Source organism: Electrona antarctica (assembly GCF_951216825.1).
Source record: "Electrona antarctica genome assembly, chromosome: 15".
NCBI classification, from domain to species: Eukaryota; Metazoa; Chordata; class Actinopteri; order Myctophiformes; family Myctophidae; genus Electrona; species Electrona antarctica.
The window spans coordinates 44,320,954-44,343,951 of record NC_136796.1 but is presented as its reverse complement, the minus strand read 5'-3'; the positions used below and the strand labels follow the sequence as shown (position 1 = coordinate 44,343,951).

General features: G+C 43.8%; 1 protein-coding gene across 2 annotated transcripts in view; it reads right to left on the bottom strand.

Moving 5' to 3' along the window:
- Nucleotides 1-16,165: 16,165 nt before the first annotated feature.
- ccn2b (cellular communication network factor 2b) overlaps nucleotides 16,166-22,998 on the bottom strand; it is an 8,933-nt gene continuing 2,100 nt past the window's right edge. Inside the window, exons 3-5 of one of the 2 annotated variants that reach the window (XM_079522406.1) lie at nucleotides 22,527-22,778; nucleotides 20,206-20,489; nucleotides 16,166-18,493 (exon numbers count right to left, since the gene is read on the bottom strand). In XM_079522406.1, the coding sequence (XP_079378532.1) occupies nucleotides 18,188-18,493; nucleotides 20,206-20,489; nucleotides 22,527-22,778 (842 nt within the window). In that variant the 3' untranslated portion in view covers nucleotides 16,166-18,187. The remainder of the gene's footprint in view (nucleotides 18,494-20,205; nucleotides 20,490-22,526; nucleotides 22,779-22,998) is intronic. The other variant, XM_079522407.1, reaches the window with a different exon arrangement.

Sequence of the window (22,998 nt, the reverse complement as noted above, 5' to 3'; positions counted from 1 at the left end):
ATTTGCGCTACATTTTCACGTTTAAAAACCTACAACCTCGTAGCGCGGCACTCGGTGGCGTGCTATGATCTTGTAGATCTGCTATTTCTCAATAGCTAAAGTATAACCAAATGCTTAAAACACCAAAAGAGGTTCCCGTCCCAGAATGGGTTAAAGGAAGAGAAAGTGGATTACATTGAAACTGAGCTAGCTGGGAAATGTTACCGAATGTATAGCTTATGATGTATTTCATTTATAACAACATGCACTTTATAGTGCATAAAAGACTGTTGCACTTGTTATGTAATGCAATGCACCATGCAGACCAGCTACATTCTGTAGGCCTTCCGTTCCTTCCTGCGCATCATGAGACATGGCGTGGTTTGGTGGTGAACAAGTCAAGCTAGTAGAGCTCCTTAATAATAAATACCGCTCGGGCAACAAAAGCATCGTGACCTGGAGTCTGGAGAGGATGCTATACGGTTGCTACCACAGCTGGAAGTAACGTTGTGCCAAGTGTGGGTACCACTTACAATTTACAATTTAGGCATTTAGCAGAGGCTCTTAATCCAGAGCGACTTACATTAAGCAAGAACAAAAAGCATGGCAATACATTACATACAGAAAAAGTAGTTGTCAAAAATCATACGCAAGCTAAGAACGTAACAGTAGAATATCTATATAATGGAACTATAGCATGTATACTTTATAGTGCTATGTCTACATACAAATGCTATATAAGTCTACATACAAAATTCGGGGCTATCGGGCAAGGGCCATGATGGAGTCTGAAGAGGTAGGTTTTTCAGACTACGGTGGAAGATTGCTAAGCCAAGCTAGCCAGGGCAATTGGTATGAGTTTAGAGAGATTTGAACAGGGCTTGGGGTCTCTGAGGATACAACAGTGTGGTTTTAATTGGCATATCTAAGCCACTTTTAGCCATGTTGTTCTCAGGGGGGGGGGACGGGGGGGACGGTCTGCTTGAAACACAATGGATCAGTTTCTGTGCACTCAGCAATCTTTACAGTCAGGTTTGTGTTGCTTTTACCACACTATTACTAGCATGTGACAGGCAGGCAGTCAGGCACCCACCCCCACCTCTCTCTCTCTCTCTCTCATTCTCTCCCTGTCTTTCTCTCTCACTCTCTCACTCTTTGATTCACCAAAAAACGCACACTCACACAATCCCTGCAGAAACACCTCCTCTCCTTGGCTCCTTGGCTCCTTCCCCCATCATAACACAAAGGCACTCATGCATTTTCAGACACTCAGCCAGCCCTCCCCTCCCCTCCCCCGCCTCTCTCCTTGTCTTCCTCCTCCCACCACCACCACCCTTCCGGGTGACCCCCAACAACCCCCCCGGTTTAAGGAGCAGGTGCACAGCTAGACCGTCTGGTGGTGATGTGAGATGACAACACGAAGGCAGACACGTTCCCTGGAGAGGAGCAGAGACAAGCAGAAGGCCACTAATACATGCACTTAACATGCACCCGAACACACACACACACATGGTGCACAAATGAGCAAGGAGAAGAAGAAAAAAAAAATGTTGTATTTCCCTAGCTCCATGCATTGCACACACACGCTGCATTGTGTACAGTACCCTACACGCGCACGCACGCACGCACGCACGTACACGCACACACACACCTCAAGCCTCTCAGTTTCTCTGTGTAATACTAATGAAATAAGATGAAACTTACATCTCATCCTGGGATTGATAAACTACTATATCTAATGAAATGTTCCAGAAAAATCTGATGCACTCCCTCTCTCTCTCTCTCTCCCACCTCTATCGACATGTTGGATTCTGGTCTGTAGCCGAGCATGTGTTTTTTTAATTACTCAAGTAAGTCCCGTCACTTCCACTCGATTACCCCACTGCCAATATCACAATATACCTTTACCTTGGTTAAAGCATGACTGCACTAACGAGCTCGTTGAAGGCCTCTGTACAGCAGCTTTGAATGTCAATTAAGGATCCAGAGTTTGATATGCATTAGGCCACAGCAGACGTCCCTCTTTGATATAATTTTAATCTCTGGGACCCCAATATACAATCCTGTAAAATCCTGTGTTTACTAAACAAATCTGAGATTGTATACACATGGAGCCAAATTCGTACTCTGAGACGTGTAAGGGTCCACTTGGCTCCTAACTATCAATCATTTAGCTGAGGACCCTCTGGAACTCCCCCCCCCCCCCCCCCACACACACACACACACACACACACACACCCCAAAGGACCCCTGGGGGTCCCCAAACCCCACACCGAGAACCAGTGCTGTGCACTACACAGATGATAGTCATAACATTAGTTGTCACGATGCATTCACCCCAAAACAGATTCTTCACACAGCACTTTTAGTGTGGTGCTATTTTCACATATACTCTCTACTGTGGTTACGTATTACTTTTTGAAATCACTGTGTTGACTGAAACTCAATAAAGTTCAGGTTAGGTCAGACAATGACAAGTGAACGGACCAGATGTGGACCACACAACAGAGTAGCAGTGTTGTTTATGTCGACTAAAACTAAGACGAAAAATTTTCATCGACTACCTTTTTCCACAGACGGAAACTAAACTGGAAACTAAATGAAAACTATGCTATTATTAAACTATTAACTATTATTAAAACTAAGCTAAATGTATTGACAAATTTGTCAACAGATAGAAACTAGACTAAAATGTTAGGAAGGGACTAGTGGACAAGAGATCCAGTATATGTCATTTTACACTTGGTTGCATGCTGAAAATAGCAGATCTACAAGCTCAGCACAACGCGTTGTGAGCTTGTAGATCGGCTATTTTCAACAAGTGTAAAATGAGCTAGTACGACGGCATCAAGGCCCGCCAAAATACATTGTAGTCGACTAAATGAACTGCAGATTTAGTCGACTAAAATCTTATGACATTTAGTCGACTAAAACTAGACTATTACACTAAAACATTCCAGGTGACTAAAATATGACAAAAACTAGTTTTATTCCAAAGACTATGACTAAACTAAAACCGAAATTCGCTGCCAAAAACAACACTGCGGAGTAGAGTGATGACGCCTCAGTCCATGGTGTGAGGTTTATACAAGGCTTTCATGGCTGAGAGGAGACCAGGCCAGAGGGGGGGGGATCAGTTACACCCCTGAGGTGCCAATTAGTACCCCTCTTCTACAGAGAAGCCCCCCCTATAGGGTTCATGCCATTTACTGCAATCTTGCACTTGCACTCTGGATAATGGCCTAAATTGTAAATTGTGAATTGTCATCTACTAAAAAAATGTTTTCTAAATCGTGACAATTTTCTGAAAGATTTGAGGCACATTTTAACGATTTTTCAAAAATAGCAGACCTACAAGTTCATAGCGCGCCACTCGGTGGCGCGCTATGAGCTTGTAGATCTGCTATTTTTCAATAGCTAAAGTATAACATAATGTTTAAAACACCAAAAGGGGTTCCCGCCCAAAATGGGTTAAAAGGATCATCTTAGATGTACAGTCCAACATCTGCACATTGGATATGTACCGTACTAGCCTATGTTCATGCCTATATATTTATTATTTCTGTTTATATTTCTGTATATTGTGTATTTTTCCCTGCTACTAAAAGATTAGGACTTTGGTGGTGATGTCAGATGTGTTGTATTTTTAGGTACTTTGAGGTGTATTATAGGATGGTTTTATTTGCTGTTCCAAAATGTGGCATTTATGATTTAGTGTTGAAGTGTCATTTTATTTCTGCCTCTTGGCCAAGTTCCCCACTTGTAAAAGAGACTCAGTCTCAATGTGTTTTTACTGGTTAAATAAAATGTATGTAGGCCTATGCATGCAAAACATTTGTGTAAGCATGCATACTAAATCAATCAATGTGTTCATGGGGTTTGTCTTTATTTAATCACAGAGGGTTGGTAGTGTTCCACATGTGTCACTATGCATTGTGTACACATTAGATACACAACACACACACATGGGATCGGTTGATCCCATCATTATGAATACTCTGGAAAAACAAACAATCACTAACCCAGAAACTATTGCTTTAATCCTTAATATATATATTTTTATTTTTATTTTAGCCTACATACTACAACATACAGTAATACGTACATACGCGATATGTACATACCTGTACATATCGCTGTTTTTAGACATTACTATTTAAAATTAATAAACTTTATGCCTTTGGCTTTATTATTGACAGGACAGTATAGGCCTCACAGGAAACTGGGGGAGAGATGGGGAGTGACAAGCAGTCGGGATCGGAACTATTCCTGCACCGCTGGAATAGCAGTCCGGGCCTAACAACACAAATCTGGTATGGGGGAGTCCCAAAATATTGTCAGGTGGCTGGCAGCTCTGCAGACAAAATCTGGGGAGTCCTTGTCATGAAAATCTTTAAGAACCACTGGTTTTAAACATTGGCCTGGGCCGTGGCTCAGCGGTCCAGGCACCTTGGCTGGTAATCCAGTCTGGCAGTGTGTGTGCCGCGGGCGGGTTCGACTCCCGATCCCGACGGCCCTTACTGCATGTGTGCGTGTGTGTGTGTGTGTGTGTGTGTGTGTGTGTGTGTGTGTGTGTGTGTGTGTGTGTGTGTCCTCCATCTCTCTCCCCATTTCATGTCAGCCCACTTTCTATCTGTCCCTCTACAAAAATAATACAAAAATAAAGGCGAAAGCCACAAAAAAAACAATAGTAATAAATTAGGAAACAAGCCAAAATAAACAACTACACTACGCTATCACATAATAAGCAGACACTGCATCACCGCCTGACTGATGTCCTCTGACTCTCACTGCAGGGTCTCTCCATGTGTAGACGTTCCATGATGCTGATGGCGCTAATCCCATCATGTATAGCTTGGAGACCACCTGTTCATCCATTTCTGGTTATTTAACCCTCTGCTGCCGTCTGCTGGACAGACTCACAACTACAGCTCACACATCACACCATGGCTCTTTCCATTTTCCTTCCCCAGGGCCCGTAGTAGTTACTGACTAGTTTTCCATCCTACCAGCCAGGCTGCATTCACCTGGTGTCCATGGAATGATAGCAGGCAGTGACTAGTTAATCATATAGTAGGATAACTAGAATGGATAACAAGCAGAGAAGAGAAGAGTACTGCGGCGAGGCAGACAACCCGCAACTAACTCCAGGTTGGAGGAAATCCTTATAGGTGCAAGGCTCGATAATGCATTATAGAATGAAGAAAATGCCAGCACTCAATAGCGTGAGCATTGTCAGGAAAGTCTGAGGAAGGGCTACTAGCCGGAACGCGTATAGGTAAATAAAATCATGTGGAAAAAGGACATTTCCACTGGGAACAATTATTGTTCTAATCTAGTCAGTCAGGCTGGTGCCAGCCAGGATGGAGTGAGTGAGGGGGGGCAGTTAAAAATGGTGAGGGGTCAAATGTTATGTAATTAAACAGTAGGTTATCATCCATGCTAACCTATTTCTGCACTCGTCATCCTGCAGGGGGCAATATAGTGAATTGATGTATGATATAGGCTATATGTAGGACGTGCTACTTTGCAATTCTGCTCATTTTCCAATGCAATACACAGAACACAACATCCCTTGACTCATACAACAGGAGCTTTCCGTTTCTCTCAGAAGTAACAGGCAGGCACGTAGGCATATACACAAAGTTCCTCTGTTAGTGCCCACAAAGAGTGAGTTCAGATCAGTAAACTCATGTCCAGATTTCCCTCTGAGGTCTTGTGTTGTGTGAATTAAGCATTATGTTATACTTTAGCTATTGAAAAATAGCAGATCTACAAGCTCATAGCGCGGCACCGAGTGCCGCGCTATGAGCTTGTAGGTCTGCTATTTTTTTTTTAAATCGTGAAAATGTGGCGCAAATCTTTGAATATATATTCTTTCAGAGAAAACGTTTTTAACTCAAATCTTTGCTTCTGGGGGGGAACAACATCTTTTGAGATGGGGGCCAAATGTAATTCTGGGGGTCCTTGACATGAAAAAGGTGACCACTGACATAGTAGGTTTTTCAGAAAACTGTTTTTAGAAGCCATTTTTTTAAGAATCGCCCTCAGGTCTAAATGGGTGAAGGGACAGTATGTGCTGCTGTTCATTTTGTACACCAGTCTCACATTGACACACACACACAGCTCAGGTGGTACAGTATGCAACTCCACCTCCCCATTTCCATGAAAGGACAACCCCAAACCGTTATCCTCAAACAGTCCTCGATGTCAGATGTACCAGTGCTGGTGCTGCTATAGAGTGGATGAACAGATACATGATTGCTGATCTTGTTCCGTCTTTGGATTGCAGATTATGAATCATTGTCCCTAGTGATCAGTCACTCTCAAAATGATCTTGTTTCTCAAGATTATCTCGGTTATCTCAGTTAAATTTGAATTGGTCAATTGCACAATGAAAATGGATGGATTTTAACCACTGAGACATGACTGACCAGTGGAGTGCACAGACATTTAGAGGGGCAGGTGCTCAAGTGAAAAAAGGGCACCTTGTGCAGCGCGTGGAACCGGCCGGTTGCCTTAATAGTGTGAGATTTATAGATTTTGGGGCCTAAATAATATATTAGAAGCTTTTTTTTTATCAAGAATTGATCAATGTCACCATGTTCCACATACTGTACAGTGTACACTGTATACAAAAAAATATATTTATTTTTTCAAAGGGGCACATTGCCAAAAGGGCAGGGGGTGCTCTAGCACCCCCTAGTGTCTATCTGTGCACGCCACTGTGACTGACTAAACGCAACAGTTATCAGTTAACATTATGAATGATTCCTTTCTAACCACTGACAGAACAATCTACAAAATGATCTGCTACAAATCAACAAAACAACCAACTTTATGAATGATTCTAAGCACTGAGAGATGACTGATTAAATCAACAATATTAATAGCCAACAGAATCAGAGTCATCGAGTAATAGAAGACAGATGTGTTTTGTCTCCCTTTTTTGTAAGTCTCTTGATTAGTTTTTGTGTTTTTTGTATGTTTTTGCATTTTTTTCAATCTGTGATTTACTGAATATACGTTCCTGAAATGCCTGTAAACCAAATATCATAATAAACAGATGTTTTTTTTCTTTTTTAACCCATTCTGGACGGGAACCCCTTTTGGTGTTTTAACTAAGTATTATGTTATACTTTAGCTATTGAAAAATAGCAGATCTACAAGCTCATAGCGCGCCACCGAGTGGCACGCTACGAGCTTGTAGGTCTGCTATTTTTTAAATATCGTGAAAAGGAGGCACAAATCTTTGAATATTATATTCTTTCAGAAGACTTTTTATTTATTTCGACGTCAGGCCTATAAAAGATGATGATCAGGTGGTTCAGGATCTCCCTCTCATGATATCCCCCCCCCCTCTCTCTCTCTCTCTCTCTCTCTTGGTGACTGAAACTTTACTTTCCTGCTATACAATGGGAAAAAGCATTATATGGGAAAGTTCAATTCACAACCACAAAAAGCAAGCAAGAGCAAGACTGAACCGATGTGATGTGTTCTGTTCTGTCTAACTCTCCTATGCTCCATTCAGTACCAGGGACAGCACCGCGCTGCATATAACCTGAACGGATCCGTCTCCTTCCTCTCCAACATGCCAAACCAGCAGAAAAATAAACCTGGTGTATTTTGCAACTTTTTAATAGGGGTGTGTACATAAAACTTAAACCTCAGTACTTACAGTATGCCCCTCGAGTTGTGAACTAGCCCACCGATTACCGATTATGTTTTGTTTTGACAGATATTGTATCAAAAAGTGCTCAAATCAATGCTGATCAATTTGAAAAAATAAAATAAAAAAATATCCAAATAGCCAAATCTGTTTTTTGAACATTTATGAGAACTTTTGGAAAACTTTAACTTGTAAAAATACATGGCCAAAAATGAGGACAGTAGGTTTAAAGGTATAGTACAAAATCCAGACACATTGGCTGCATAATTGAAAAATAACAAAAAAGGATAATGGCCAATATATGGGTTCGGCTCAACTAAACAAAAGCACTAAAACAAAGTGTAATTACGTGTGAGGAAAGAACCAGCCGTGTGAGACTAAAGCAATCAGCGGAACAAATGAGCCTATCAAGCATGAGGCCTTCACAACAACCAACAAACAAAAGCGACAGTTGAAAAAAATAATACCGCAGTGCAACAGCAATACAAACTCAAGCATCTTGTCTCACTAGAGAGTTCTCCTCCTAACGTCATTTAACGCAGGTCACAAGAGTGTTCTGTGGAGATAAAGACAGTCACACGTGGTGGCGTTGAGAGACTGCATGGCCGTCTTTCTATAACCACACATCATCATGACAACTTCTTCAGTTTATATAGTTTGTTATAGCATTGCTGGCAGCTTGGAACATTTTAACCCATTTTAGACCTGGGAACGATTCTGATGTCTTCTAAATCCTGACAGTTTTCTGAAAAACCCCTATGTAGTCGTTCTCAAACTATTTCATGTCAAGGACCCCCAAGATTAAGAAATGTAATTGGCCACCGACCCCCATCTGAAAATATGTTGTTCCAGGGACCCCCCCAGAAGCAAAGGTTTGAGTTGAAAACGTTCGCTCCGAAAGAATATATATTCAAAGATTTTCACGATTTTTCAAAAATAGCAGACCTACAAGCTCTATGAGCTTGTAGATCTGCTATTTTTCAATAGCTAAAGTATTACATAAAGCTTAAAACACCAAAAGGGGTTCCCGCCCAAAATGGGTTAAAAACAGATGGCCACCGTGAGCTGTAACAGTTCTAACTGTATCTGATTATTTCCCAGGATGCTATACTACTCCACATTTTTAGTCGGGAGTTTGATCTCAATAACCCCCATGGCTATTTATCAGTGGGGCTCAGTGTGCCTGGAGTCCAAAACGCTGCCTGACAGTAGTGATAAGTCGCTGTGAACCCACGGACACCGTCTGGGGCTGAAGCTGTTTGGAGCAGCAAGCAGAAAGACACCAGACAGACACATCATCTCCAAACAAACTCACAGTCTCCTTCAGCTAAACACAACACGGGCCAGACGATTCAGCGATAACCTGATTATATACGAACCCCTCCTCGCCACCAGAGGGCAACGTGAAGAAGAGTGCTAATTTGTGGTCCAAATTATGATGGGGTGAGCATCAAGGAAAAACATCTGCATTGGTTTTGGTGAAGTTGATATAATTTAGTCTTTGTTCCGCTGGAAATATGAAGCTTCGTGGTGATGTCACAGGCAGCACTCATCCACTCGGATGTACTTTAGGTACAGTATAGTGTTACTGTATGTTAAACAATTGAAGATCCCCGTTTCCATTGTGAAGCAGGTATAATTATAAAATATGTACAGGAAGTCCCGAGTCCACCTAAGCACAGAATGTGCAGTGTGTAAGTAGACTCCCTCTCTAGATACATCACTGATACATCACACTTGTTGTAACCCTATCCTCTCCATCTTTCCTCACTCTTGTGTACTCCCCCCCCCCCCCCCCCCCCCTCTCTCTCTCTCTCTCTCTCTCTCTCTCTCTCTCTCTCTCTCTCTCTCTCTCTCTCTCTCTATACACAAACACACACAGGATGGTAGATTTCTGCTGACGATTGCTCTCACGAAAACTTCCCAGCAGACGTAATAATAAAAAGTCAGACCCGTCTGAAGTGAGTGGTACTGTACTGTACTGTACTGTACTGTACTGTACTGTACTGTACTGTACTGTACTGTACTGTACTGTACTGTACTGTACTGTACAAGCTCTCCTCCCTGGCCTCGATCCGTCTGTGTGTTAGGCTGCACAACAGTGACACTTGGTGGTGACAATATGCTACTTCCGTGCTCGGACACAGGGGCACAGGGACACACACACACACACAGTGCACACACATAGCCGTCTATAGCAGTGGCTGCACCACTCAAAAACAGGGTACTCACCAAACATCAGAGGAGGGTCCCCGGCAGCCGGTATGGACAGGCATGGACAGTTGGACACACATCCAGGTCACATGGTGGCATGAGGAGAAAAGCAGAAACACTGTTAGCAATGTGCACAGTTTGGACAAAGTGGGAGAAGCATCAAACCGATCAAAACTATGAACTTAACACACTAAACACAGGTGTTAAATGAGGGGTTCATGTTCATGTGTGCGCGTGCGTGCGTGCGTGCGTGCGTGCGTGCGTGCGTGCGTGCGTGCGTGCGTGCGTGCGTGCGTGCGTGTGTGTGTGTGTGTGCGTGTGCGTGCGTGCGTGTTTGTGTGTGTGTTCTTCGTACTTCACAAAGTTCCCTGATGACTGTGTGCGAGGGCTGCTTAACCCATTTAGGCCTGACGTCGAAATTTAAAAAATGTCTTTGAAATCCTGACAGTTTTCTGAAAAACCTTATGTTTCTGTATCAGTGGTTCTCAAAAAAGGCACATTTTCACGATTTTTCAGACCTACAAGTTCATAGCACGGCACTTGGTGAGCTTGTAGATCTGCACATTTTCACGATTTTTCAGACCTACAAGTTCATAGCACGGCACTTGGTGAGCTTGTAGATCTGCTATTTTTCAATGGCTAAAGTATAACATAATGCTTAAACACCAAAAGGGGTTCCCGTACTGAACGGCTTAAGACAGAAAAGACAGATACTGTTAATGAGATATCCCTGCCACGACGATTGCGCACACCAAGCTGTAAGTCCCATCTCGTTAGAGGATCTAACTTTAACCTGCTTAATCACGTTGCAAAGAAGACAAGAAGCTTGAGGGACAAACCTCCCTATAAATATACTGAACTTTCACTCCTCTCTCTCTCTCCCTTTATCACACTGCTGTCACACACATCCACTGTTCAATATTTAATGTCATCTGTAATGGAATCTACTGTAATTCCCATTACGGTAAGAGACAGGTAGCTCGTCTTTCATTACGTCAGTACGCAAATCTATACCGTACTGCCAGTGCCTCCCATGTCAGCACTTTCACCTGTGACTTAACTTTGCTCCAAAACATGTCATGGGGGCTGCTACATGATTCACGGTGTATTTACATTTCCATTATACAGGATAAACCACATGAGACAAACATAAATAAAAGCATTAGGCCTATGTTACGCTTTAGCTATTGAAAAATAGCAGATCTACAAGCTCGTAGCCCGGTACCAAGTGCCGCGCTACGAGCTTGTAGATCTGCTATTTTTTTAAATCGTGAAAATGTGGTGTAAATTTGGAATATATATTCTTCCAGAGCGGACGTTTTTTAACTAAAATCTTTCCTTCTGGGGGGAGGTCCCTGGAACAACATATTTTCAGATGGGTGTCCACGACCAAATACAGATAATTCTGGGGGTCCTTCCTTGACATGAAATAGTTTGAGAACCACTGAGATTAGAAACGTGAGGTTTTTCAGAAAACTATCATGATTTTAGAAGACATTTTCGAGCTCAGGTCTAAATGGGTTAATGGGCGGGAACCCCTTTTGGTGTTTTAAGCATTATGTTTTACTTTAGCTATTGAAAAATAGCAGATCTACAAGCTCATAGCGCGCCACCGAGTGGCGCGCTATGAACTTGTAGGTCTGCTATTTTTGAAAGATCGTGAAAAAGCGGCACAAATCTTTGAATATATATTCTTTCAGAAGACTTTTTTTTTTTTATTTCGACGTCAGGCCTAAATGGGTTAAGAGTCGTGAGACTTGAGGCAACGAGTTCAAAAGACACAGTAAAGTGGTCCGCTCAGAAAGGTATAATTTGACCATGAAAGATTGACAAAATGTCAAATGACCTACTTTTGGTTCTGGCCTGACTCGCACACATGGCTTTGTTAATCATCATTATCATCATCATCACCACCACTGTCGTCACGTACAGTGACGTACTGTACCACCACATCATCATTATTACAATATACACGCATCTGTGGCATCCTTGATGACTATTTCTATGTATTTGATTTGACTTGTATTACCAATTTACCTAGCTCTGGTCCATAGCTCTAATGCGAACGCATTAGAGCTATGGATCAGAGCTACAATTTACCATGTGTTGTTCTTGCTTACTGTAAATCGCTCTCGATTAAGAGCGTCTGCTAAATTATGCCTAAATTATAAATTGTGGTAACTTCCACAAAATACACTCAGTTTCTCAGTAAGTCAGCCCTGAAACATGACTGTACGAGCGTCACGTGAACCATGGCTACCCCCACACCCACTTTCAAAGATGAAGCTTTGAGCTTTTGCTGCCCTTATAAGTTCCAGAACAAGAGAGATGCTGACACACAGGATAAAAGGTGTTTTAGGAGAGTGGGGGGGAAAAAAAGAGTTGTAATTTCTTGCCAGTGTCAGCCTGACCTCGCCTCAGTGTCAGCCTACAGAGAGTTACTTAAGTGGGGCCTCTTCGACCCTCCCTCCCACAGGGGGTTTGGAGAGTGGATCACACACTGCTGCTATCATCACCACCACCAAGAAACATTCAATGTTCTGTCTGACTCAATAGCAAAGCAGGAAAAAGGGCTTGCCTTTGCAGAAAAGTGGGGAAGCGTTTGCACAGCGCACGTGTGTGCAGTTCAAGTGTGCTATAATGTACCTGATAGGTCACAGCTGTGCAGAGTAGTGCATTATCATTCCTATGGGCCTATAATAAAGCCATTTGTTTTGGTGACAGCTACAGTATAGCTGACAAACGACTTCCAACACCTTATGTAAGAGATGACAACAACAACAACTCCAGTTTCTCCGTTTAGAGAGCTAGTATGTATTGGATATAGCTCCCTTTGATGCAGTAGAAGTCAGAACGTGCCCTAAAGGGCTGCTATGACCACTTCAACTAATCCAACAACAAGCTGCTCCTTCACTTGATTATCTCCATTTAGTGCCACGCGTGTGTTGTGTGCACCTGACAAACAACAGCCTACAATACAGACAGAGACAAAACTACATGGAAAGAGAAAGTCTGCACTAAATGCCATGGAACAAATGCCCAGTAGTATAAGTGCTCCCTCCCTCCCACCACCACCCCCACCTCGACACACAAACCCCCCCAAAAAAGGCCAATAAATAGGCTATCAAGCAACATATTGCACCAGATCTCAATAGCTCAGATCAAAAACCTAAATGTTTTAGTGCAGAATAAACGCCAGCTGACTGACAGAAAGACAGTTTGGGTTGACAAGAGACGTCACGTCAGTATACCTGAGAGGATGAGTCTGACAGCAGCGGGGATGAACGACCCTCCTCCTCTTCATGGAAATGATAATAATAATAATATGCGCTCCGCCGTTTCATGCGGGTGGTGGTGGTGAGGGGGGGAGTTCTTCTTCTGTTTCGCCTTTCCTCCGATCTCCCCGACACAGTCAGCCTGAATCATCATGATCATTCATTCGTCTGAGAAAAGAAAACAAAAGAAAACAAAAAAAAAACGTCACCATTCCCTCCGTGGCGGCGAGGAGAGGAGAGGAGAGCAGCTCCGCTCGTCTCATCTGACTCCAGCTGTGTTTTACTGTTGGTGGTTCGCCCGCCTCTGGAGGAACGCGATTGGAGCGCGGCGCGCTAAACCGTTACGCAAGTGATGTGAACTCAACTCACTCAGGTAGGGCTGTGTAGGATACAGGCTTCCATTAGAAATAATAATAATAATCGCCCTTACATGTCATGATGATGTCACATACGACATTAATAAGGTGTCAACTTAATCCAAATATATATTGTTTCTCTCTTTCTCTTTCTCTCTCTCTTTGTTCCTTTCATTTTCCAGATTATAGGAGTGGGATGGGACTGACTGTGGGAGTCAGCCAGGTTCACCTAAGGATATCATCACATCGGATATGGTTTGGGATGAAATAGCCCCCTCTTGCTGTGGAGAAGCCATCTAATATGGGGTAGGGTAGGGCATGTTGATATTCAGTAGCCTAGAGATGCTACAGTTGAAAGGGGACTTGAAGCTTAAATAGGCCTAGAGTGTATCATTTTAGGTTTGGTTGTCTTCCACTGTTTTCACACACTTTTCTCAGACAGATTTGGGACATTTATGTTTAAATAATTGATACCGGCCTCTAGCTAAGTAGTAGTAGGGAGTAGCTAGGGACCGGGACCGGGTATACGCACAGAAATTGTACATAATGTAATTGTCAGATTACTGTACTTACTACTGTAAATAATGCACAGTATACAGTGTATGAAAGTGCATTATTGTTCAGTATCGTAAATACAGAAGTGGGCTACATAATGAGGGTATAGCAGATGGTCACAGTCATGTTTCTGCATAGTTGCTGAAAATGTGAACTCAAATATTACCATAGATAATTCCTGCTGCCTGCAAGACAAGATTCAGAGGTCCAGGTGTGCAAGAAACAGGGCAGCGTCAGCGTGTGTGTGTGTGTGTGTGTGTGTGTGTGTGTGTGTGTGTGTGTGTGTGTGTGTGTGTGTGTGCGCGTGTGTGTGTGTGTGTGTGTGCGCACGTGCACGTGCGTGCGTACATGCATGCATGCGATTGTGTGTGTGCATGTGTCGTGAAAATTAATGTTCCTTTCCAGTGCAACAACACATCTTATAATTATCTGCAAATGCTGCATTGCAAGTAGGGGTGGTTCCATGATTTGCACGCGCGCACGCACACACGCACACACACACTCACACGCACACACACGCACACGCACATTCATGGCCACCATGCACCACAACAAACATGTGTCCATTGTGCTGCATAATATGCATGCAAAGAGGAAATCATGCGGAATTAGCCTGTGTGTGTGCGTGTGCGTGCGTGTGTGTGTGTGTGTGTGTGTGTGTGTGTGTGTGTGTGTGTGTGTGTGTGTGTGTGGAAAATCCCCCCCCCCCTTGTGATAATCTGCTGCTGGAGATAGAAGTCTTGAGCTGCAGTCAAAGATACACCCATTCTGCAGATTAGCTACCCAGAACTGGCTGCCTGCCTGCCTGCAAGCTACTGCAACTGATAAGCAGAGAGCTGCAGCAGGCAAGGCAGGCAGGGGCTGGTTGGCTGGCGTGCATTATATTCCACCACACAGACAGACAGCCAGCCGTAGGCTTACACTGCACCAGCTTTTCAAAGCTCTCTCATTTCATGTGGCGCTTAATCGTTAGCCCTCTGTCCTTTTTAACAGAACGTGACATTTAATTTCCATCAGAGAGGAAGGAGAAAATGAAATCCCAATGTAGAAATAAAGATCTTCATCGGCTTCTTATACGTCAACCGTCACTTTCTCTCTGGGCGTGGTGATGTCGAAATACTGGCATTGCTTTATTGTTTTGCCTTGTCATAAAAATAAATTTAAAAAAAGAAACTACATGCAGACTGCATGTTGTTTCCATCAGGGACGTGCACACGTAGACATCAAAGGGGGCTTCAGCCCCTGCCCTTTTACCCATCTGTAAAACAACTGCCCTCTCCCAGACCACGAATGCAACATTTCCTATGTGAATGTAATGCAAACGCCACTCCTTTCCATGCCATGCCGTTATAGGCAGAATTCGGGAGAATTGCTTTTTTCCCCCGAAATCTCCTGAACTTGAACGCAGCATTTTGCGTTGAAGAATATGTTTAGAAATCCATGTCGTTACACACCCGCATCTCCACTAGCTAAAGAGTGCTGGGTTGGCCTGGGCCGTGGCTCAGCGGTCCAGGCACCTTGGCTGGTGATCCAGTCTGGCAGTGTGCCGTGGGTTCGACTCCCGATCCCGACGGCCTTTACTGCATGTCACTCCCCCATCTCTCTCCCCATTTCATGTCAGCCTACTGTCTGTCCCTCCATAAAAAATATAAAATAAGGCAAAAGCCACAAAAAAAAAAAGAAGAAAAAAAAGTGCTGGGTTGCGCCCCCGAAAATAGCCGATCTACAAGCTCTCAACACGTCGCAGCGCGACGTGTTGTGAGCTTGTAGATCTGCTATTTTCGTCAAAGTGCCCCTCTTAAGGGGTTTCAGCCCCCTGCCCCTCTAACTCTCTCCACTCTGCACGTCCCTGGTTTCCATCGCGTGTTCCACTGCTTTCACAGCCAGGAGTCATTCTTCATTTAATGGGATTAGTTTCTTGTTATTTTTAGTTCCACATTTCCATTTCTGCTCTACACAGATGAGATGTGCTGCTACCGTGTAACTATATTTAAAATTCACAGCTGCTTTTTTTAGACCCGGGTTACTGTGACAACAGACGACGTTCACACCCACCTTTATACCCACTGTTACTATTTTAAGCAAAAGGGTCCAAGATGAACATCCAAGTGTTATCTATAAAAATATACTTTCTTTATTGGAAACAGACAAAAAACAAAAGTGCAACAAACAATAACTCACTTGTATCTGAGCCAGGTGGTTACAGTGAAAAAACAATATGATACAGTAATACAACTAAAAACACTTGTTTAAACAATAGTTACATAAATTATAGTACAAAACTGTACACAGTCTTACAGTATTTACACATGGTGTATTCGTCAAATGCCCAATTGCCTGTGCTACCTTTTTTTTTTAGTTTAGGTTTTCTTTTTTAAATAATAATAAGTAAACATTATAACTAACAGCACTTCTTTAGTAAAGCCACGTTACGTGCGATTGTTTTTGGATAACGTTTTCCTTTGTGTTTTCTGGTCTTTGACCATACCGTCAGGCTTTATAAAAAAAGGGTCAAACCGAAATATAAACAGACCGTCGATGTGAAATCCAATGAACTTTGACTGAATTACAATGATCAGTGGTCAACATTTCACCTCCAACAACCGAGATGACTTAGTGATTAAAGATAATAGGCAGGTCATTGTCAAAACATGAAAACAAACTAAATGTAGATAAGAGAATACACATCCTTAGGATTTCTGTATCGTCATAGTCTTTCATGGGTTCTCTTTTCTTTTTTAACAAACAATGTGTCATTGTCATTTTCTAACATTTCATGTCAAAGTGTGGACATTTTAAGTTTGCTATGGGAGGCGCCTCAGTGCGGCCTTTGGCCTCACTCACACCTATACAACAATGTTGCATGCAAGATGTAAGCAAGTTGTAAGTGTCATGGCCGACCTCAATGCATTTCCAATGGGAGTCACATGGTTTCATGACACAACATTGTTGCATGGCTGTCTTCTGCCCTCCCCCCCATGCAACAAGGTTGTGTTTTCAAACCATGTGACTCCCATTGGAAATGCATTGGGGCGGCCATGACACATACAACTTGCTTACATCTTGCATGCAACATTGTTGTATAGGTGTGAGTGAGGCCTTTATCTTCGGCGGTAGGCTACTCGGCAGTGCTTCTCCACGACGCGTCCCTACGGCACGTCGCGTGGAGAATCCAAAAATACACCGCGTCTCCCCAGCACTCCCTATCAGGAAAAGTGTCCATTCTTTGAGTCCTCAGTGCGTTACTTGCGACCAACCATACAGCATCTCCGTGCACACTGTTACTGGTAGACCGACCCGGTCAGATGACTTTTAGAGCTGCGCGTTCAATATTAAACATCAGCCGAACGTTAAAAAAAAAAAAAACAGAATAAAAATAAGTAAAGAATGTTTCTTTTTCATGCTCTACTGCCTCATGTCATGGATCAATCACACATTGTTCTCTTCCACTCCTTAAACTATAGGCTTGTCGTGAGGCGTAGCGTAGCTATGCAGAGGAGATGGGGGGGTCTCACCATTCAGAAAGCTGCCAACGAATGTTTACCCCTGCGGATTGGTGGGGCAATGGGACTATGTCACTGTGACCCCTTTGATTGGTGGGGCAATGGGACTATGTCACTGTGACCCCTTTTCCACCGGTTGGTTCCCAATGGGAACCGGTTCAGTTCTTTTTGGTTTTTAGTCCACGAGCCAGAGCTCCAAAATTGGTGGGAAAAGCTATACCCTATATTAAATTGTTTATCGGATCAATACAAGTAAATTAATACATGATAACCCTTCCACAGTAGTAGCCTTTTCATATTTTCTATTATTTTGCATATTTTCCTACATAATGCCTCATTTGCATATTTAAAAATGTAAAAATGTGTAATACAATAAATCATTGTCTTCGTGTAATTGTCTTCAATTGGAGAAGTTTCATGGTGATAACAATCTGATATAGGTATGGTTTTGCCCACTCAATTCATAATTAACATTTCAATTTAGGAACTCATGGACTCATGGACTAAGAACCAAAAAGAACTGAACCGGTTCCCATTGGGAACCAACTGGTGGAAAAGGGGCCTGTGTGTGTGTGTGTGTGTGCGTGCGTGCGCACTGTGCGTGGAAGTACAGCCCGACGAGCCTCCCCCCTTCCTTCACATGTCGTTGTCGTAGTCTCCGATCATCCGCCGCGTGTTGGACGCCAGGAAGATGTCGTTGTCGCGGGGACAGTCGTGGTGGCAGGAGCACGTCTTGATGAACATCATCTTCTTCCGGAAGACGTCGCCCTCCGGGCAGTGGAACTCCACCTCGCCGGTGACGGTGGTGTGCGGCGTGCAGCAGCGGTTGTCCGTGCACACGCCGCAGAACTTGGGCTTGTAGACCCGGGTGCTGGTGCAGCCCGAGAGCTCGAAGCGCATGCCGCGCTGCATCTTGGGCGTCCGCACGCACTTCTTACCCCTCTGTTGAATCAATAAAGCACATGGGTTCAGCGTCACTATAGTGCACGAGCCGGCTACACTTCTTGTATGTAATGTATACATCATCATCATCATCATTCTTTCGACCGCGGTCGAGATCATGGATTACACAATGCTATGCCAGACTTCCCGGTCCTTCATTGCCACCCCCAGTTCCTGCCTACTGAAGCACCGGTCCTTCATTGCCACCCCCCTAGTTCCTGCCTACTGAAGCATGTGTCCCTAGCGATGACATCAGGGAACGACAGCTTTCTACCTTCTCTGGTCCGCCCTGAGGCAGGACTCCAGAGAAGAAGGGAAGATATAACCTCATTGTCAGCTCTGTAGCAGTGGCCGGCAAACTGCGCTCTTCTGGATCGTATCAGTGAAGAAACACGGGGAAGGTTGCCGTATATTAGATTAGTCGAAGGGTGGCTCTTCCAAGACAGATTTTGCGCTCTCATTAGAAGGCGGGTGTAAGTGCCATCCAACCGATTATCTTGTGTACATATGTATACATAATGTATACATAACTGGTAATGTGGTAAGTTGGACTGCATTTATATGTCGATTATATAGACTCCGTCCTGACCACTCAAAAGCACTTTACAATGTATGTGTCGCCTTTAAACAATTCTCACACTGATAGCAAGGGTCTAGCTTTGCTGATTGGGGACAGTGTCTTGTTTAAGGACACAATGCCAGGAGGAGCTGGATCAAAACGGGGAACCTTATGATTCCGAAACTCTTGAGCCACTGACTTTCCCTAATGCATATGAATGAATCATTGCTCTTGATTGTCCAATTAATTTATAAATTCTGAAAATCAGCAATTAGAAATGTTCTTTAGTTTTCTTATAATTTTTCTTGGAAATGTCTTTTAAAAGCATGGTTGGTTATGCCTAGCTTCATGATCCTCCTATGGTCTCCATGACTACCATGTACAATAACTGCACTGCTTCTCAACATGGAGTCCAGGGAGCCCCAGGGATCCTCGAGGGGGGATAGGGGTCCCCAGCTAAATTACTGATAGCTAGGAACCAAATGGACACGTACAGGTCTCTAAATCTCAAAGTGTACATTTTCATCTGTAAATCTATTTCAGGTAGATTGTAATAGTAGATTGGTGTCACAGATTTTTTTTTCTTTTAAAGTATCAAATCTGGGTTCCTGGCCTGGTCTAATTGCCAGCCCATAGAGCCCCATTGTGAACCAGACATGTTGAGTACACCAATGTTTTATGTTAGTATGGGTCCCCAGCATGTAGAAACTGCCGGATGCTAACTTGCATATGTTGAGCAATTTTCAGAATTGGCATAATATGTGACCATACCATTAACAACCGATAGAAGGCAAAAAAGTCAATTTCATCATGCTTTATGTAGCATGTCAATCATGGCGGTTTTCATGATGCTGAATCCATTCCATGCATTAGTTTTGAAAAAAAAAAACACTCATTGGGCTAAAAACGGCCATAGCCACTTGCCCAAATGTGCTGACCTCATAACATTGGTTATGACGGCTATGGCTGTTTTAGCGGTGTACTCAACCGCTACTCAACATGTCCGGGTTCACATTCTGGCATGTGGACTAATGCATATCCTTGAAATTAAAACAGTTAGGAATCACCGCTGTGCAGTACACTCTACTACTGTGGGGTGTACCTCTACGTTGTTCTACTAACAGGCTACAGCTGAACATGCGACCGCGCCCACCTTGATGTCTTTCTCCTGCTCCACGTGGCACGGCCGGATCATGCAGATGCGAGTCTGCCTCTCCAGCTGGCACTTCTCGTTGTCGTTGGTGACGCGGGAGGACATGCCCATGCCACAGGAGGCCGAGCACTCGCTCCACTCCGTGGTCTGGACGATGCAGTTGTCCCTGGGACTCTCGGGGGCGACGGGCCCGTGGGCCGGCACCTGTCTGAAGACTGAGCCGGGGTGGGAGGAGGGAGAAGAAGAAGAAGAGGAGGAGGTCAAGGGGTGAATCCGAGAGACTCCTGCACCAGGAGGTTAAAAGGAGGGTGAGGTGTTTGGAGACAAGAAAGTGGTGAAATGAAGGATGAGGAATGAGGAGGAGGATGATGGAGAGAGAGAGAGAGAGAGAGCATGAGTGAGTTGAGGAGTGTTTTGCATTGATGAGAGCAAGTTAAAGAAAAGACAGTAAGGAACTAAATCACTTTCAACCTGGAATTCCAATTTGGGGCATGTCAAATTTCCAAAGTTGCCGATCTACATGCTCACAGCACACTGCGACGTGTTGTTGTGTGCTTGTAGATTGGCTTTTTTTAAATGTGCTCTGAGAGAAGGCTGAGTCCGAAACTGGTAAGCGTTCCCAATAAATGAGAATGTATATATCTGAACAAGTCTTGCATCCTTTATTTTGGAATGCTGCTTTTTCCACTTCGGTGGTATTTGATTTAAGTTATATTTATAGCTGAGCATCCACTGCCTAAAGTTAAATTAAAAGGCATCCAGAGAAAGCACGTGCTTTTCTTAAATAATTTTTATCCCACGATTTTGTAACCCATTTTTCACCCCTGTGTCAATTATCCTGGGCTCTAACACACCCTCCGCCAACCTGGGGAGAGCAACGGACTTGAACTCATGCTTCCTTCATGCATGAGTGTCCAAGTCACTCCTTTACACCTGACAGGGGGAGTTTCCCTGGTTGGACGTAGCGCGTGGAAGGAACACGTTATTCCAACCAGTTCCTTTCCCCTCCATCAGGCGCCCCGGCTGGCCAGGGGGAGGCAGTTTAGAGACCAGGATTACTGCATGTTATTTGTGAGGGTACCTACCCTATAGGGGACACGGGGAGAACATGCAAACTCCACACAGAAAGGCCCTTTCGCCAACCCCGCCTCGGGTATGGGCACTGATGACGCGGAGAAGGAAACACGCCGCCAGCACCCACAGCATCCCCAGCGGGAATCGAACCCAGGAGCTTCTAGCTGTGAGGCGACAGCACTACCGACTGTGCCACCGTGCCCCGCTTTTCTTACTTACTTGCAGATTGGCTATTTTCATTATTTTCATTACAACTGAATGACTAAGTATAAAATAGGGCTTAAAGGGATAGTTACGAATGTTTTAACTTAAGCTGTATGAAATGCTTGCCATTAATATAGTGGTTGCAGCTGTATGAATTGATTGCCCGAGTCCCGTGGTGGGAGTTCTGCTCTGGTTTTGGTGAAATATTAAGTAGTTTGGGTCATTTTGTGGGGGGCACAGGGGGCCACGCATTAAAGTAAATTAATTCACAAAACTAGCGTCATTTGTATTGTTGACCCATTTCTACCATATAGTGCAACTTTATGGTAGATAGTGCAACGTGTTAGAGGGGGCAAAGTTGAATGAAAGGTGCGCTAATATTTTAGAAATAGGTCACCAATTCAAATGACGCTAGTTTTGTGAATTAATTTACTTTTAATGCATGGCCCCAGTGACCCCCCCCCCCCCCCCCAAAAAAAAAACCCAGAGCAGAACTCCCAACACGGGACTCAGGCAATCAATTAATACAGTTGCAACCACTATATTAATGGCAAGTATTTCATACAGCTTAAGTTCACAAAATTGTGAACTATCCCTTTTAGGCGATGGAAGAAACAAAGGAAAACAGAAGGACTTGGGGAATATTTTGGGCGGGAACCCCTTTTGGTGTTTTAAGCATTATGTTACACTTTAGCTATTGCAAAATAGCAGATCTACAAGCTCATAGCGCTTACGAGCATGTAGGTCTGCTATTTTTGAAAAGAAATCGCGAAAATGTGACGCAAATCTGAATATATATTCTTTCACAGCGAACATCTAATCTTTGCTTCTGGGGGGGGGCTACATATTTTCAGATGGGGGTCGGCAGCCAATTACATATACATTATGGGGGTCCTTGACATGAAATACTTTGAATACCACTGACATAGAAAAGGTTTTTTCAGAAAACTGTCACGATGTAGAAGACATTTTTAGAATCTGATCTCAGGTCAAAATGGGGTTATAAGACAGGGGGGGGGAGCATGCATGCATCATCAACTCACCAGCCATGGCAGACTGGTAGGGGTTGTCCTGAGGTGTCTGGTCACATACCCACTCCTCACAGCACTTCCCGGGGATCGTGATGCGCCGCGGGTACGGGCAGTCGGGCGAGGGCAGCCGCACGTCGCTGGCGCAGGTGGGCACGCAGCCGATCTCGCCGTTCATGCAGACGCAGTGGTGCTTGCAGCTGGGCTGGAATGTCTCCCCGCTGCGGTAGATGACCCCTCCCAGGTCACACGTCTGGCCCTCTTGGGCTGCATGGAGAGAGAGAGAGAATGAGAGAGAGAGAGAGACAGAGAGAGAGAGAGAGAGTCAGAGAGAGAATATCAAATTGTGATCATCGCCACATGCACCTGTATATCCTTTTAAAAAAAAATCACACCCGTGTGAAGTGAGGGGCGCTAATATATTAACCCATTTAGGCCTGACATAAAAAAAAAAAAATAAAGTATTCTGAAAGAATATATATTCAAA